Source organism: Aplysia californica, unplaced genomic scaffold (genome assembly GCF_000002075.1).
Source record: "Aplysia californica isolate F4 #8 unplaced genomic scaffold, AplCal3.0 scaffold01086, whole genome shotgun sequence".
Classification (NCBI taxonomy): Eukaryota; Metazoa; Mollusca; class Gastropoda; order Aplysiida; family Aplysiidae; genus Aplysia; species Aplysia californica.
In genome coordinates, this window is record NW_004798356.1 from 104,498 (window position 1) to 123,638 (window position 19,141).

Here is a 19,141-nt window from a genome sequence, read left to right on the forward strand (position 1 = left end):
TTTTGGAAACACACACACATACACACACAGACTCTCTCTCTCTCTCTCTCTCACACACACACACACACACACACACACAAACACACACACACACAAACAAACACTCAAACATGCACACACACGCAGGCTTAAAGTCACATGCATAATATAAAAGAACAGAAAAATAACAATAATAATCTTAAACTAGATACATGCTCAATGTTACTCTGATTCATGATCTAAGGTCATAATATGAATACTTATAACAAGACGATTAAGATGGAAGAATTTTGATGGATGATGGTAAAAATGACCTTCTGTATCTTTCTCTGTTACAGATCAGCAGCTTATAGGACTTTTTCGTCTGACTGATTTTTTTTATTTGAGGACACAAGGGATGTTTGTTGTCTAAAAAGATGGAATTAATTTTTTTTTTAGTGCAAGCTGTTAAGTACAATTCATCCAAGTTGGGGAATGTAGATGTTGAAATTTTACAATCTTTCCTTATCAATCTATTTAATTTTCCTTTATCTTGTTGTTTTGAGGTTTGAGCATTAACTTTGACGTTGCTACTGGTCACCGGCTGTTGTCTAAAATGTATAACGTTTGAACGTTTGGCTCGCACTGTCGCCAGGACGATGTAAAGATCCTGTGTTAGATCTACCTTCTTGTACTTATTGGCCTGTCGGACCACATCCGCTCTTCCACACTTCCGGTCATTTCACTCGATCTCTCAACCTAGTAATGATAGGGAGACTCATTGGAAGATATCTTGGCACTTTCCTGATCGAAATTCTCTCGTGGATCAAGACCAATGGCCTCACTAGGTCGATGTTACACAAGTGGCGTGTTGGGGACATTGTTAAAGACCACATGAAAAATCAGCAATATAAATATTCTCTCCCCCTCTCCCTTTCCCCAAACCAGAAGAATTCAGTTATTAGTCATGACAAGTCACGGTGGTCCTCATTATTTAATCTTTATTACTGTTTAATCACTCAAGGGGGTGCAAATGATGCTTTAAAAAAGGTCATGTTTTTAAAAAGTTACCCTACTTTAGCGCTGTCGTGTAACTCAAAATTAAAAATAAACCCTAAGACATTGAATTTTATAAAGGAGTGATCAGAGATCCCTTAGTTTCAATCCGCTAAACTCGTTAAACAAAACAATAATAATAGGACCACCAGATACTACATTACTAATAATGCTGGGAAATCGTAGTGGCCCTTAACTTTTCTTTAGTGGTATGTTATTATAATGCGCCAAAGACAAGGTCTGATGATACATGTAATAGATTATTTAAGAAAATTTTGGAAAACAAACAGATATACCCACCAATAGACTTGTATGACATTGCTTTTAAACAGAAACATTTTGCAGTCCCTTCCTATTATCCTAAGACGGAGTACAAATGCACCACTTGGAGAAAACAGTAAGCTAAGCTAAAATGTTTTGTCGGCGAGTTGTGGACAATGACTATAGGACATGGGTACCGCACCAGTACAACACAATCATTCAGTCAATATCCTCTGATTTTAATGGTCCACAACTCACCGTCAGAACTGCTGGCCAGCTTTTTTGTCGTAGTACAACACTGGACTTACATGCAGTAACGATTGAAGAAGAATTCTCGGAAAGAACTGGTTAGTTTAGATGATTTGCCGAAAAGACACTCGGACAAAGAAACAGACTTGCAACAATGCACAAAGAGGTGCCCTTCACAACAAAACGGGCGATCCTCTGTAGGCAAAACCACGCCTTTTTTAACCGAAAGGTACAAATACAACCACTTCAAATAACAAAACGAGACACCTTCTCAATTTTAGAGATGCTGTTTGGTATTTCTGTTGTAGGCTATACGATTACGAGTGGGTCCCTTTCGGACCAGTTTAGCTAATTCCTGATCCGCTATGGATCCGTTGTACACGTAAACTTATTACAGTCAATAGTGGCATCGAATAATTATAAATTATAAGTTGGCGGAAGTTGGTCAATGCATGTGGCTTTTCTTAAAACATGGGCTAGTGAACTGTACCATCCCAAGAGAGAGAGAGAGAGAGAGAGAGAGAGAGAGAGAGGGAGAGAGAGAGAGAGAGAGAGAGAGAGAGAGAGAGAGAGAGAGAGAGAGAGAGAGAGAGAGAGAGAGAGAGAGAGAGAGAGGGAGAGAGAGAGCTGATCATTGATCCGATGTAGAAAATGTCATCTTAAATAACGCGGTTAGCAGAGATAGCCCCGCCACTGGTTATAAGCTGTTCTTTTGACTTTCCTCTTCTTTCTTCTCCAGACAGAAAAGCATTTGAAACTTGAAACCAAATACACATGTATAACAGTGGGTCCACAATATTATGTCTTTGCCTATAATACACGTTACAAAGATTATACCATTAATTATTGGCAGTATGCACACTGGTAGTTTTCGCAGTCAAATATTAGGGAGGACCGGTGTCTGGAACTTGTGACGTAGATATCTCTGCTAGGCAAGGCTTAGACGGCTTAGTGGTCAGTCAGTGGTCATCGTAGGCCTACGGTGCCGTGTTGTTTTGTTGTACCTTGCGCTTACTGTGCCCTTATCAACCGAGAGGGCCTGGCCTTTTGTTTTTTAGTTGCAAGACTTTCTCGTTGGCTTGGGTTCCATTTGTAAAGTAAGTGTTATATTATGCATTGCAACAACAACAGAATTAGTGAATTTATAAACTGCTAAAACTTAAAAGACTTCAGAAAACTGCGAGAGTTGTTCAAAGATTCCTGCTGTTTAGTTTTAGCTGGTTACCCCCACCCCTACCCCTACCCCTACCCCTAGCCCTACCCCTAGCCCTCAATCCTGCTCTGTCTCATAGTGGTCGCTCGTTACGGAAGTCCTCCCAGCAGTTTTAGTTTAGTTTTGAAGTACGGCTGTGGTCAGGCTAGTCGCCTATTTATAAATAATAAGCCGTTCGTTGCTTTCATTGCTTGTTCCTTCCTGCTCGTTCCTTCCTGCTCGTTGTTTTCGCACTCTGTTCTGTAGGTTGGTGCTCATGGATCTGGCAGTTTGAAACCAGTCTAGGTTCATGGAGAATTTATGTGCCTTCCAGACCATGTCAATCCTATTCTTGAAAGCATTCAAGGATGGTGCAGACACCACATTTTCCGGTAGGGAATTCCAAGCATTAACTGTGCGTACACTGAAGAGGTTTTGGCGGACTGCTGTTTTCACATGTTTTTTTTTCCATTTTAGGCTCTGTGTCCCCTAGTGTTAGAGTGTAGATCCCGCGGTAAAATGTATAAAAATGTCTCCCGTTACGTTGTAAATTCCTGTTAAATACTTAGCATTCAATCAAGACACCTCCAGCTCTCCGATAGTATACAGCGATGGCAGATCCAATTTTCTGAGACGATCGCAGAAAGCAAGGTGCTGTAGTTCAGGAATTAGTTTGGTGGCCCGACTTTGCACTTTACTTTTTCAAGTTGTTCTTCATCACCTTTAAGTCTGGGGTGCCAGACCACATTTCCATACTCTAGATGAGGACGAATGATTGATATCTGTACAGAGTAGAAAGGGACACTTTGTCCAGCATTGTGAAACCTCTCCGGATCAGTGCTAGAAGATTGTTAGCTTTGTTGACTTGGATACTGACATGTTTGCTGAATTTTAGTTCACTATCAATCAATATTCACACCTTTGTCTTTTTCTAGTCTCACAGATTCTAGAGTGATGCGTTCACCTTTGGATGTCATCTTGTACTCACATGGGTTTCTGTTTTTCCCAATGTGCATAAACCTTGCACTTTTCTGCAGTAAACCTCAATTGCCGCGCATCAGACCAGAGCTGGAGTCTGTTCAAGTCATCCTGGAGGTTGTCCGAATAGTCGGGTACTTCAGCAAAAATCTTTGTATCATCCGTGAACAGAAAAGTAGCAGAGAGGATATTTTCAGGGAGGTCATTGACGAAGCATACAAAGAGAAACGGACCTAGCACACTTCCCTGAAGGATTCCTGACTGCACACATATGCTCCCAGGATGACTCGTCTTCTCCATTTACAACCTCACACTGTTGCCTATCAGTCAAGAAGTCCCTTATCCAAGCGTGAATCTGCCCCTCAATTCCATAGCCTTTCAGTTTTGTCAACAAACGTTCGTGTGGGACGGTATCGAAGGCCTCTCAACACTATTGCCATAGCTTTTAAAATAAGATCTAGATCTAGATGTAGGCTACAGCATTCACTGTATTCAGTCAGCACTAGAATCTACAATGGCTTCCAGTTTAAAAACTAAAGCATTTTAGGCCTACTACATCTAGATCTATCTAGATCTAGAATTAGATCTAGATCTAGATCTAGAGATATCTCTACAACGTTGCAATATATGCTATGACTATGGCATGATTAGGCATAGAGATTCATAGTTTTTAATTTTAAACGATCTGGCGCTACAATATTGACAATATATAACATCATAGATCTCTTTCTGTTTCTAAGTACTAAGCACATGAGTCATTAGTCAGTGTATCAATAGTATCATCTTGAAACTTACAATCTACTAAATAATAAAAAGCAACACAATGTTCGTGTGCCTTGTAAAACAAAAAAAATAGGGGGAACATCTTTTTCGACAGCTGAGTCACAGCTGCTCCCTCAGTGTGGAATTCCCTCGCGCTGTATAACAACTGCATTAAATGATTTAATAATTTAAGATTCTCTTCCAACAGCAAGTGTGTTCAGTGATTGTCTTTTTGTATTTTGTTCATAGTCATAGTTTATTTTATGTGTGGCCTATTTAATTGAAAAAACTGTGGTACGTTGAAATTGATTGGACCAGTTCAGTATCGTGTCATCATATAGGCCTACCATGTATGAAACGGTAAATCTTTTTATTGTGAAGCGCCTTGAGCCACCAGGGAGTGGACGCTATAGAAGTGATCTTTATTAATGATTTTTTAATTATTATTAAATTTTAAAATACTAAAACTTAAGTTGCATGTTGCAGTATTATCTCTTTTACGCTCGTCTCCTGTTCAGATAGGCCTACTCTAAAGTATGTTCTCATAATTTTTGTAAATGTTTTACGACCAGTATCTTGTGGGCCCCACAATGATGACTCATACAGACTGGAGCTGAAACTGATAGGTGATACAAACCAGGGGTACAAATGGTCAAAACAAGCAAGACTGAATAAAATATCGTTTCGGCATAGTGCTCTGAGGAAAGACAGATTCGCAAACTGATTTGTTCACTGCTTTGACGAGGATATAATCTACTTCTAACTGGTACTTGTACACAGTGATGTCCACTAAACAACAACCCAGACAAGAGGAACTTCTGCCTGACAGCAACCTTAGCTTGTGTAATGGAATTTTTCTATGTAAATAACCTCCTTTAACAACAACCTTTTTTTCTAACTGGAACCATCGTTGCAATAAAAATAGTCTGACAAAATTTTTTGGGGGAGATTCAAAATCAATGTGAACACCAAGACTGGCCAGCGTATAATTTCAGTGTGCATGCATCCCCCTCTCTAGTTTATCTCAACACAACAGCTGTTTGGGCCAAAAATATACTATGTTGAGTACATGAGCTCAGTTTACACCCTCTGGCCAAGGGTCTCCTGGCTGAGGATAAAGTCTTGTCCGTTGTGTGTGATATAACTGCCGTGCGGTCGAGCATCGATCACTTGAAATGACAAGATCTAGTCAAACCTGCTACTGATGATGCTCAAGAAATCACTTTCTGTAACAATACCATCACCTGCCTGTGATCAGGACTCATGCATGTGTTTATGTGTATGTGTGTGTGTGTATGTTTGTGTGTGTGTGTGAGTGTGTGTGTGTGTGTGTGAGAGGTGGGAGGGATGCAGAATCCCCCTTCTTCCCTTTGAAAATTCCCTCAGTAGCAAACTGTTACTTACTTGGTTGGAGAGTAGGCATCCTTGCACAATGCGATAGCTGCTCCTCCCTCCTCTCCAGGATCCATGAAAAGGTCTGCCTGCTGATCGTGCCAGTTAACAGCTGTTTGGATATGTTTTCTTCTGGCTTTTCCACGCTGGTTGCTCTGCCTAAGAGTAATGAAGGCTTGCTTCCAAGGCGTTTGCTGTTAGACTGACACTACTGCACCTACAAGTCGCTTCCATTGCGAACTGGATGCGTGCTTATTCTTTGGTTCTTATATTTGTTTTAAAAAGTGCTTATATGCTTTATGATCTTTGCAGATGTTTGAAGTACCTCATGACCATTAAGGTTGAGAAACGATTACTCAAAGCATTTTTTGTACCACTTACAGAATTGCAACGTCATCTGTCATCGAGCAATGGGAAGTGTTAAAGTGAGTGTACGAGGCTGCCGACCTCAGCTGTTGTTCCCTGTTCTTCTTCTTTGGGCCCTTGCAGCTCATGCAGAAGACGTTCTATATGATGATAATTTTGAGCCTGATAGTTCCAAGTTCAAGCTGGTAGTGGATGAAGCAAAGGCTCCAAGGTGAGAGGATTACATGAGCAGAAAGCTAAGGAGAGATGAAATAGTCATAATAGAGAGAACATGCAGAGCAAAGATTTTTTATGACTAGTTTTACTATTCAGTACATGATATAAAAAGCAAAACACAAAAAAACCCCCAAAACTAAGGAAAGTTGCTTGCCTAAGCAAAAGTTATCCCCTCAATGGCAAAAAAAAAGAACAATTTTAAAGATGTCTGCCTTCCCCTACAGTACAGTAATGTGTTGGGAAGAAAGGATAAGTTCAGGCAATAGGCTACTGTATTGACTACAGCTAGAACTGCAGCATTTTCAGTGAAGTGTTTTCTTGCAGCTTATGTGTTGACTCATCTTTACTGTTACATTTTTATTTTCTGGCATTAAATCATCTTTTTACTTTATCTTTACTCTAGGTATGCAATTTCAGTACTTTTTTGAAGTCTTGGATAACGAAGCTTGAGTTTTTTTCATTAATTTGTGATTGATTTTAATTTATAGGTACCTGCTGTATGATGTGAACCCAGGGGAAGGATTCAATCTTCGTCGAGATGTTTATATGAGAATAGCCGTGCTGGTACGCAATCTCAATGAGGACTCTCCCTGGATATTGGTTTTACCTCCGTGGGGCAGGATGTACCACTGGAAATCCAAAGATGTCGGGCAACAAATTCGCATCCCCTGGTCAACTTTCTTTGATTTAGAGAGTCTGAGAAGATTTGTTCCTGTCATGGAATTTGCAGATTTCTTAAAGAGTAGGTGTCTTAAAGTGATGTTATATTTTTATAGACATGGGAAAAGTAAAATATATAGTGGAGTCAAGACCTATGTTTTATTTTGAGCTAGTACTTCAAAATAAATGCAAGTTTACTTGAAAGTGGACTCAACTCCTTTGATTGTTTCCTGCCATGCACATCTCATTGAATGTAATGAAGAGTGTGGTATAGCATAATACACAAAAAATGTATCACTGAACAAGGACTGTACATGTTTATAGTAATTTGTGAGCAGTGGAGAGGGGAATAAAATGGCAACAGTTTTTTTTCAGAAACGCTTTTTACTCTTTGTTTTTCTAAGTTTTACTAAATGTTAATGTCTTGGTTTATAAAAATGAGACTCTCTCTCAGCTGGTAAAAGTTATACAGTATTGTACAAATAAGCATGAAGTTTGGCGGTGCAATTTATAAAAAATTTCTGGTTGTATTTTCTGTTTTCTTCAGGTTATTTAGAAATATATTTGATAGTTTATGTAATGCAAAGGGTTTTCTTACTGTTTGATTGAAATCACTGTATTCTGTTGCCAGCCTATAATCCAGTTTTTGTTACAGCTCATTATGTCCTGCATCTTCTTGAATTTAGATTTCAGTGGGAAAGGATGACGATACTGATCAATTGAAACTTATCACCTGAAAATTCTTTTGTAATAAAGTGTTAAAAAGAATTGCACAGGCTGACGTATTATTTGACAAATCTGGTACTAGTAAACACTGATGAAAAAAATAGTTTTTCAGAACACCGTGTTTGAAACCAACTTATTTATTATTTGCCTGTTTTTTTTACTCTTGTTGTCTGAAGTAACTATGTCATCAAAGCAAAAAAGCTGGAGAGCAAAGTGAATCATTTTGTCAACTGAAACTATTGTGGTATTTAATATTTTTTCATTCATGGCCTCTTAATGTCTTTGTATCCCTATTTGAACTGTTGCTTTCTTTATCATTTTCATACACATTGAACGTGCCACTGTGACTTAGTTTTATATTCTTTATTGTAATTAATGACGTGAGATGCTCTATGAACTGATTGCTTTTGAAATTTTTATTTTTTTCCAGTTTCTCCCAGCAAAGAGATTAACGAAGTCTACTATCTCCAGAACTACAAAGAAGGCTGGGACAAGTGGGAAGAGAAGATGGATAAAAGGCCTTGCATTTTTAACCCATATTACTTTGTAAGTGTTTTCAGCTACAGAATTGTTTTCTTCGCATTCTGAACAAGATACCTGATTTCTAAACTTTTGTTGTTTTTCTGCTTTCTTTTGTTCCGAGTTATGTGTTTTCTTTCTTCTGTTCATCTTTTTCTTTAGAAACCAGTCAATTGCCAAGGTGGTCTCAGTATTTAAAAGTCTTTTGTGTTAAGAATTCTACATGATAGCTTTTATATTGTATGGATTTGTCAGGGAGCGGTTTAGAGTAGGTCATGCTTATTCTTTGCTCCTCCTGGGTCTTTTTTTCTGGAGCAGAATTACTGTGGGTGGTTAGCGGGTACTCTGGTGTGGTTTGCTCCTTCATTCCTGTTCAACATCTATCTGTTTATTTCTCTTCTTCTTTTCTTTGTATGTCATTCTCTAGTAACACCCGGATAATAAGCTATTTGTCTTGCAAGTGCTGTAAACTCTCACTAAGACTAAAGCCCCGGTCACACGCAACGATAAACTGTATCGGATTCGTCGTATGAGAGAACTGTCCGTTTTATCGAACCGTATTGTCTGTTTATACGCTCCAATCTATCGTTCAGTTTTCGATCGATTGAGAAGATTCCTCGTCATAAAGCCACCCTGTCTCTTTGCGACGACAGCGATTTGCCTGCTCTCTATGTGAAGGTTTCGAGCTCTGGACCTAATGAACGAAAGGCGACACTACCTCTAGATCACAGAAGCCCCCCCCCCCCTTTTCCCCTGTACATTTTGATATAGCAGAACAGTGTCTTTAGAAAAGGGTGGCCATACTGTAGGCCTACCGTGTTGTGTGTAGAACTGGAAGCTTTGACTTGACTGAAGATGTGCAACGCACCGAGTGACCTTGATGCACAGCTTCACAATTGACGATCAACTAAATAATAAAAGTTGCTAAAATATACATAATAACACACCAAATCAGGTTCACTGCAAGCAACTTTACTTATTTTGAGACGCTGGTTCCGAATATGAAATCAGTTTTTACGTTAGGTAATTGTAAAAAAAATTTTGAGTCCTGAGTTTCATTCTGCGCAGCAGCAAATTTCAAAGTGAATCTACGTCACAGCGCGTCTCCCTCAAAACTGAACATGATCGCTCGTAAAATATCAAGCAGCGCTTGATTTCTCGACCGAGTCTCCAAACCATCGTTCAAGCGTCCAAATTTTGTACAATTTTGTGGTTACACCTAACGATTTTTCGTATGATCGCTAGATCGTCCAGTTTTTGTACAATTTATCGTTACGAGTAACCGGGCCTTAAGACTTGTCCTTGCCATTCTACTGTGCCTCTCTCTGTTTTGTTTTTTTCTTAAATTGTCAGTTTGTCTTTCTAATTTCTCATGTGGCACAGGACTCTGAGCAGGACAGGTGGCATGGCTGGTTTTTCGGCTATGAGGAAGAGGTTTGGACAAAGAAGTTGGAGTGTTTGTCCGTGATGGGCCATGCTAGTTTCCTCAAGCCTTTCCTAACCCAGAACCGCACGGCCAGGCAAGATACATTTGTTAGTTTTGTAACAATGTTTTTTGACATGTTGAAAATCATGGGAAGTTCGGAGTACAGAACATTCAGAACTTTTTCTTTTGGCAGGAGCAACGGTCAGTTGGCGAAACTTTTGCTTACTTATTAATTTGTTATATATTGGGAAGGGGTACTCTTACTTTAGGAAATAAAAGTGGTCAGTATACTCAGTTGATGTGAATATATTAAGCAATATTAGGTCATAGAAACCATTAGATGTAAGGTTAGTTGTGCATGTTCTTGAAAAGACATGTTACCTTTTGCACAAATAGTTTGCTGCACTGTTTTGGCCAGCAATTGTGAATTTGTATGTATTTGTTAATATGTTTTTTCTATTACTGTATAAATGATGTGATTTTGTGTAATCCGTATGCTGTTGTACATGCGACAATAAGGAAATTTCTAACTGCTATGAACTGCTTGTTTGCGACATGCTATAACTGGTCACTTCTGTACTGCACAGTTTTTGAGATAGGGTTTTCTTGTCTAGGTCAGGGGTACAACCTGGTGAGCACCCACCTTAACATAGTATCACTGACATTGCTTTGCGTTACTTTTGAGCCTGAGTTTATTGACCATCCGCCAGGAAAGCCCACAGTGAAGAAAACTTCCGTCACAAGCTTATGGTTAAATTGCTCTTTCTATATCCACTTGACATTGTCTCAAGCAAAATTCACTGCTGTTTAGGGAAAAACGTAGTGTATCTTTTACTTTTTCTTGTGTTTGCACCTAATGTTTATATTGAGTTCATGGTAAGTGGAAAACATGTATGCTTAAAGTGCTCTCCCCTTTTCTTTGACAGGTCTATAATGCTGGACAGAGCAGAAATCGTGCTTCATGATCGCTATGGGGACTCGGTATTCTGGCAAGTGGGTGATAAGTGTTTTTCATACTTTTGTCTTGTCAGGCGTTCAACGCTGAGAAGGTTAGAATGATAAAAACAAATCATTGGCTGGGTTTATAACTCTGACAAACACCATTTTGCAATATGATGTTTGTCGAATTCTTGCACCCAGTGATCAAGGTGGACTTAATATCATGTCATTGACAAGCTATTCAAATGTTCTAAGCCCAGAAAGCTAAATTTTTCAGTAGAGAGAAAAGACTTTCTTTCTTTTATAAAATTATGTCTACTTTACGCGTCTCTTCTGGATTTTTCCATCACTTACGATTTCAATTTTGACCAAATATTTCTCGAGAGCAGGCAAACAATACCACTGATTAGGATTGCTATAAACATTTTTTTTTTCATAATCTTGGGCTTGGTAGATTTGAACAGTTGGCCTTTGATATGAATATTTCCATGTGAGTGAAAAGAAATAAGTAGGCCTATGTTGAATGGCTTTTTATTTTTTTTGGCAAATGTTTAACGGCGCTCGCCACTGCATGAGGTCTTATGAACGTGCGGGACACACCCAATATTTTCAGTTGGTAGGAAATTTTGAATTTTTTTCGGGTGGCGGCCGAAGCCTACTCTTATCGATTTTAGACCACCAAGAGATCTTTAACGTGCGCAACTTGCACACGGGACCTCTGAGATTTTTCGCCCTTGTCCGAGAAGGCTAGGTGTAGATCTTTCCTCCCAGAAGATCAGGGGTGTGGCAGAAAGACAGCAGTAAGAAAGAGCCAAGGAGTAGCAGTAGAAAGGCTGCAGAAAGAGTCAGGAGCCCAGAGGAGGGGGCAAAGGAGGTGAGGGGGTAGGGGCAGAAAGAGGCGTCAAAAGCAGATGATAAAACATTGCTAGAGAGCAGGAAAGGAGGTGAAAGGAGACAATTTTAGAGAAGACAATTTTTCGGTCACTACCTGGATTCGAACTCGGGACCTTTGAATGAGAGGCCAACACCTTAACCTCTAGGCCACGAGAGCCCCCATGGCTTTGTTTACGACTCATATGTATAATATGGTGTCCAAAAGAACTGTCTCCCATTTGTAAACATCCTCGCTTTTTTGTTGACTGAAGTGACATCTGAGGCACCGCTCTGTCACAACAGAAGAATTAGTAATTTCAATGAAAGGAAGGGACTGGAATGTATAACACAGAGATAATGAGATTGTTTGAATTTATGACTGCTGGCTCATTGGCTACATGATCATCATTCCTGTGACATTACCCACCCACTTTCTGATCCATTTTCCCCTTGTGGTAATGAAAATTTACCACATCTTGCAAATGTTTTACATGACAAAACATATTTGCTCGATTTTATAGGTCATGAACAGAGTTTGGCTACTCTGCAAGTTTTAGAGAAAGTCCACCTTGGTCAGAACTGGTGGCTCTGTATCTGTGAAATGAGTGTTGCAGATATGATCAGATATGTCTCCCAACTCTTTGTCTAGAAATACTGACAACTGATGAAACAACTGAAGATGTCGTGTTCACTAACCTTTTGCTTGGTTTTCCTTTTTCTAAATTTTACTTTTCTTTCTTCTTTCGAAAACTGAGTAGAGAAGTAGTAATGCAAGGGAGGTGGAAAAGGGGAGGATTTAGATGGAAAGTTTCATTCCGTCTGTTTTGTGATTAATCGAGTGATCAAGATGTGATAATGCTGATAAAACCTTGGCAAATAATAACTCATTTGTATGCATAGCCCCCTGGAGTAAGAGCCCTAAGAACTTCGTATCTGTTGTCATCCACAGGCACGGCGCAGTATGAGGTTTGCTCAACAGTTGCGTGACATTGCAGATGATTTCCGCAGAGAATTTTTGGACTCCACTGATGAGAAAGACGAGACGGTGCTTGATGATGACTGGACACAGATGAAAGTGAGTTGGAGCATTCTGTCAAATGTCTTGTTTATTCAATCTCCAAAGGAACTCTTCACAGTTTTGACTTTGAGTGTTTTGGAAAATGGCACTCGTAAATCTCACTTCTTTATTACCTTTCTGTTCCCTTTGACTGTCTCTTTTTCTCTTTCCAAGAATACTAGGACTCTGTAAGGGTTATTGTTCTGATTTGATTCGCTTGACTTCAGAGTATAACAAATTTGTTAGATGGCGTGATGAAATGAGGCGCTCATCAAAATAATGCAATGAAGGAAACCAAAAATTTTCTGGCCTTTGTGATAATTTTTTTTTTGGCTCAATTATTTTTATGTCCATTTAAGAACATATTTCTGTGTGGATTTTACTGTCTATAAAACATTGATTAAAGGCTCAAAAAATGTAAATTTGAGGTTTCCAAGGACACTTAAGTCTGGGAAGTCAACAAACTTTGGCGGCCCTTTTTTTGCTAGTTTTATCTCTGCCACTAGGTGACCCCCACCTTCATCAATTGCAAATATCTTGACTTCTATTCAAGATTGATGGGTATTTTTTACGTCAAATGCAAGACAAATGAACAAGCTTTAAGGTAATACCAATAACTCCACATGCCCCAAAATTGATGTGTGCTTGATTCCATTGCATCGTGAGACATTTGTAAAAATAAGCAATAGTATTTTAGTCGAATCTTGGCCAATCTAGTTAACAAATGGACCGCCAGAATTCCATGGTGAGTGACTCACTTGTAAAATGAAGGTTTTTTTGGTCTAATTGCACATTAAATTCATATATGGACGAAACGTGTTGTGTTTGTTTTGTGTACAATGATCATGAGTTGCTAATTGCTAATAATTATTCAATCCCTTTTCTGGCAGAGAAATCATGGGGATGCCAAAGGAGGGCCCTATCTCTCTGTTCACTTGAGACGAGAAGACTTTGTGAGATCACGCAGGAAGGACATCCCTTCTCTGGAGCATGCAGCGAAGCAGATTAAGAAGTTGATGACGAAGCTAAAGCTTAAGAGGGTCTTTATTGCCACAGATGCGCCACAAAACGGTGAGCAAAAGGCACTTTTGTGCAGTCATTTTTGTAGTACATATTATTTATAGCTGTGTCTGCTCTCTGATAGAAGGCTCACATGACTTCACAATGACTGGCTTGCTCAGCCTGTTCCATGTCTCAAATTTGTGTCAAGTTGCAGTCTGTTAGGTGCATACAGCTGTCAATACTATCCTTGCTTTCTTCCTTCAGTCTTGATTTTCACTTTCCCATTTTGCAGCTTTGTAGACTATGGAAAATTAGGGTAAAGTGTCTCATCTCAAAGTACAATATCTTACCCAGCTCACTCAGGAATCAAACCTGTGACTATGAGTCGGATGTCTTATTATTAGACTTTGAGGCTTCTGTACATTACTGTGAGAAAAACGCAGAGGGTTCTTTAACATGAGCTGCTTTGAGGTTCATTGTTCATTGCTTCAGGAAGCAACATACCTGCACTCCGGACATGTCAATTGATGCTAAGTTGCTCTCTCCAAAATGTTGCTGAGGGTCGTTCCACTGATTGTGCCAGTGCACATCTGGTTGAACGTTCTTCTGTTCTTTTCTGCAAGGATGCCAGATTTTCCGCTTCCTTTTTGTATTCCCAAAAGCATCATCCTGTCCACGGCAGTACCGGCCTCTGCCTCCCTTTCTTCCTCCTCCATCAGCTGGCGAGAGAGACATTTCAGGATCTCGACTCTATCTGGTTGAACCGTATTGTCAACTGAGGTGGCCTCACTAGGCAGTCTGTCAGGTTTTTCCTTTCCCCCAACACCTGCATGGCCAGGGCAGAAAATCCATTTGAGAGATTGTTGAGGCGTTGGTTCGATAGCTTGAATTTGAATCCATTCTGTTCTCAGGAATCCTTTTTCGATCCTTTTGATGGTACACATGGAATCAGTGATAAGAACAGCATTGGTTGTGTGGGGGTGATCTTGGGTCATCCAATCAAGTGCTTTCGTGATGGCTTCAATTTCCTTTCGCATACTTGATGTAGCCCTACTGCTGGCTCCAGATGCACTGTGTGTGATTTTATTATTGATGAATGCAACAAATCCCTATCCGCTTTTCTGGCTATCTCTTTTCACTGAACTGTCTGTATAAATTATAGGATCCCCTACTTTTGAGTTTCACAGTTTGTGTCAACAATCTCACTGGTATTGCTCTCGTTGATGGAAGCCACAACATTTCTTCTGTCTCTGCCCATGCTTATTTTGACCTTGGTGATGTCCCTGTATTCTCTTGTCACCTGTTACCATTCTTCGCCTAGTGGTAGGCTTTCAGGTACTCAGATTTTTCTCAGGGAATCCTCTGCTTCCATCATCCAAGATTTTGCTCTTTTGATTCTGCCTCTCTTGTTGTCATGAAGTGCTTTGTGAAGTGGATGATCCTTCTTGCCCATCACACTGAGATACATCTTTGCCTGAGCTATCCTATGGCGTACTCTGATGCCACTTAAACCTAGCATTTAGCGTATCCACAGTATTGGAGTGTCCTTGGTGCAGCCCAGCACTGCTCTCATTGCCTCATTCTGCACTCGATCCAGCTTTGCGATCTGTGTGTCGGACAGCGTGAGACAGCCCAATCCGTAATCAATGACAGACGGGACGACCAGCTGCAACATCAGGAAGAGCACTCTTTGTGGAAAAGGAAATGCTTTTAAAAAATACATGCTCCAGAGAAGGGATGTATTTTATAGAGTGCTTCGAGGTGCATGTGTAGAGCTATACTCTTTGGAAGGAAACATAATTGAATTTAATCTTGTATTTTGTTTTGGCACTTTAATGTTGAAATTTTTTAAAAAGCATTTCCTGTTAATGTAGATAAAACCTTGAGAGCCAATTGACTATTTTTCATGTACAGTCTTGGATTCAGAGTCTACATGTGAGAAAAAAATTTCAGGCAGATAGCTCCTTTTCTATAAACATAACAGAATGTTTGAAGGGTGGCCTTTGTTTTTGTTTTAGAGTTTGGCGAACTGAAAAGTTACCTCGAGGAGTACCAAGTATACAGGTTTACCCCTACTCCTGAGGTCAAGAGCAAGTACAAAGATGGTGGAGTGGCCATAATTGACCAGTGGATCTGTGCCCATGCCAAGTAGGTTCATGAGTATAAAATACAGTAAATTCCTTCTTTATACTGTGTCATCAACAGATTAATCATAATAGAGTGTGTATATTGTTTAGACATGGTATTTAAGGGGAGCTATTCTTGGACATACAACCTAGAAGAATTTCTTTTGTAACTGAGTAGGCCTACAGTCTAGCATGCACATCACAAAACAGGCCCATAGGAAACAGAGTTTCAGGCCACAAATTTTTACTACTGCATGTACGTTCTTTGTATTTAAAACATGCACATATTGAAATTTGTATATAGCAACAAGATTTCTGTGTCCCACTGATTTTGCTACGTGCTTGCTAGTTTGTATACACTACACCTGGAATGTGCACCTTTGATGTTTTATTGAGAATCTTCTAATGAAAATTTCTTAGTCTAGAGAATTCCTTCACCCCCAGTCATAGAGGACAGGGAAAACAATGTATTAGAACTACTGCCTCTTTTATTTTGTCCCTGAGGCATTAAATTAATAGTAGAAGTTGGTAGCAATATTGAAGAAAAGATTTTATAGGTGCATGTTTTTTATTTATAGAAAAACTTCTTATGAGTCATCTTCTTTGCATACGTCTGCTCAGCCTTTTGAAAACTTTCAGTTGCATAGATATAAGCAGAATGCTTTGGATGAGATATAAATTGTGAACTTCCATCAGAAAATAAACTGCATAAATAAGTGATATTGTAGGAATTAAGATTTACCCTCTCCACTCCTTTCTCTCACTAAATGAATTGACTGTCAGTTGCAACTTCATTGTCTCTTTGCTGTGACAACTGTAGGAGCTATGAATCAATTGCTTAAGATAATTTTCTATACTTTATCACATTTATTACCTTCAACTTTATACTAATATCGTTTTTCAACATTTCAAAGGTCAGGATGAACCCATGCAGGCTTATATGTTCCCTATTTTCGAATGGACCAGTCAAAGTGTGTTGGAAAGGGATAATGTGTTATTATATATTTTTCTTCACTTGAAACTGCACAATCCAAACAGCCCTGGTTGATGTTATGCCTCAGTTTGAGCTTTTCAAGTTTGTGTCATAACCCACATCAGGGTACAACTGTTGTCGGTGCCTGAGGCTGGAATTGAGAACTCATGATGTTATTTTGAATTGCTTTGCTTATTTTTCTTTTCAATGTTGGTGTTTTTATGCCTCCATCGACACAACTAAAACCGTTTAGTAGACAGGCTTTAACCCTGCCTGTCAGAGCCAACTTGGGCTGAGAAGGATACAAATTTCAGCAAAAAGAATTAGGTACTCCATAAAAATTATCCCCCTACAAGAATTGCAGAAAAGACGCTGGTGCTTTGCTATTTATAGAAACGGAGATTGTTGAATCTTAAAGTCTCTAGGATAACAGTATTAGCAGTTCAGTGATTCAGGAATATCACATGTATTGGTAACCTTTACTTTGCTGGGTCAACAGTGTCTATTGTTTCCGCACTGATTCAGGTTTCCATTTCGATTTTTATTTCTTCTTGACAGGTACTTTGTGGGCTCAAGGGAATCGACGTTTTCATTCCGTATTCAGGATGAAAGAGAAATTCTTGGCTTTGATCCAGAAAAAACTTTTAATCGCTTATGCAATGAAGAGGATAAGGAGTGTGAGCAGCCAGCAAAATGGAAAATTGTTTATTAATTAGACTCCCGTTTTTCATTTTAAGTTGACTGACTCTAAATATTGCTTTTATGTAAAACTTATTGTTATGACAACATTTGCCCGGGTAAGGAAAGACTAAACATCTTTCCAAAAATGCACCTGGCCATCACTAAGTAAAGAACTCATGTATATCTTTATGCACATTAGGAAAGAAAAAGTTAAGATTATCCTTTGTATGTATTTAGCTGCCACAAAGGACATTCCCCTGCCCCCTAGAAAAAAAAAAATCCACTCATTAATATGAACACCCACACACACACACGCACACATGCACACACACACATACACACGCACACACACACTCAGTCACTCACACACACAACACAATTCCTCACCCTCACACTCACCCCTGTCTTTCCAAAGTGGTTATTGGTTCTTCCTGTGATTTTTGGACTGTTTTTAATTTTGTGAGTGAAAATGACTTGATAATATTTACCTCCTGATTGTTAGTTTTTTTTCTCCAGCATTATACCTTGTTACCTCTTAAACATTTTAAACATTTTTCATAACACTGCTTTGTCTGCTTTGTATGGTTGTATTTGATAAAAATATTTTAGTAGTACTATTCTTTTCTGCACTTTAACTCTTTAAGTAGGCCTACTGTTTTACTGTGTCTCTCTCCTTTAACTTCAGAAATGGTACTGAACTCTTTACATAAGATTCAGGCTTTCTGGACTCTAGGTGGGGCTGGAATTAAAGATGGAAATTGTCGTAGGGGTAAAGTTTCTTGTGTGTTTCCATGTTCATTTGTTCAATTTGAGCAAAATAGCTTCCACATAGTTCTGAAGCTGAGTATCATGTATTTATAGCTCGGTTGGTTTCCAGCCTGCAACTGTTGTTGGCCCACTTACTGAAAGTTGTCAGGTGAACACCTGGAGATTAAATTGTGTGAGAGTTGCGGAGAATCGATTTTGGTTTGAAAGCCATTTAGCCATTCACATTGCTCTACATATTGAAGACTTGACCAGATTCTGTGCCTGCCCATTAACCGTTTAAATTGAAGCGTTTTTGTCATAACTCATTCGATTATAAAAAAACCAGTCTGCTGTCCACTTGGGGTCTTGTCTGTATGCTTTTGTACATGTGTGTGTGTGTATGTGTGTGTGTGTGTGCGTGTGTGTGTGTGTGTGTGTGTGTGTGTGTGTGTGTGTGTGTGTGTGTGTGAGAGAGAGAGAGAGAGAGAGAAAGAGAGAGAGAGAGAGAGAGGGTGTGTGTGTATATATGTACGTGTGTGTGTGGGTGTGTGCGTATATGCATGCGTGTGTGTGTGTAGGCTGGTGATGGGGATGTGTGTGTTCATGTGGCAATGCCCATGTTTTATATATGTCAGTGATAAACTCGTAGTAGTTTTTCTGTATTTGTATGACTTGCTAAATGCTGTGTGATAGATTGTATATCTTTTGTGTGATGCCAAGGTAGCTAATCACTTAAAAGACATTCCCTGCTAAGCAAAGTCTCCTTCTGTCTGTCACCATGGCTGTGTTTGTCTGCTGGTGCCCCATTTCTTGCCACAATAGGCTTCCATCTTCCCTTGTCTCTGCTTTGATGTTTTGTTCTGAGGCTTGAAAAATTAGGTCTTAGATGAAATGAATTTGATGGACTGTGGTTTTAAGGGAAGGCGCTACTGACATTTCCAGCTCTTTAGATTCGCCCTGTACACACATTCTTGTGCTATCA

The 19,141-nt window shown here is 39.3% G+C and overlaps 1 protein-coding gene across 1 annotated transcript; it reads left to right on the forward strand.

Moving 5' to 3' along the window:
• The first annotated feature begins 2,431 nt into the window (after window positions 1-2,431).
• LOC101857613 (GDP-fucose protein O-fucosyltransferase 2) lies at window positions 2,432-17,691 on the forward strand. The gene is made up of 10 exons (XM_005111607.3): window positions 2,432-2,621; window positions 6,232-6,425; window positions 6,919-7,172; window positions 8,247-8,362; window positions 9,719-9,855; window positions 10,688-10,754; window positions 12,523-12,648; window positions 13,521-13,701; window positions 15,651-15,780; window positions 17,290-17,691. The coding sequence occupies exons 2-10, from the start codon at window positions 6,259-6,261 to the stop codon at window positions 17,441-17,443; spliced, it is 1,332 nt and encodes a 443-aa protein (XP_005111664.1). The 5' UTR covers window positions 2,432-2,621; window positions 6,232-6,258; the 3' UTR covers window positions 17,444-17,691.
• Window positions 17,692-19,141: the final 1,450 nt, after the last annotated feature.

Coding starts and splice junctions, on each gene's coding strand:
- LOC101857613 (XM_005111607.3), top strand. CDS start 6,259: ATGGGAAGTGTTAAAGTGAGTGTACGAGGCTGCCGACCTCAGCTGTTG. Junction 8,363..9,718: donor TTTTTAACCCATATTACTTT/GTAAGTGTTTTC, acceptor CATGTGGCACAG/GACTCTGAGCAGGACAGGTG. Junction 15,781..17,289: donor TGGATCTGTGCCCATGCCAA/GTAGGTTCATGA, acceptor TCTTCTTGACAG/GTACTTTGTGGGCTCAAGGG.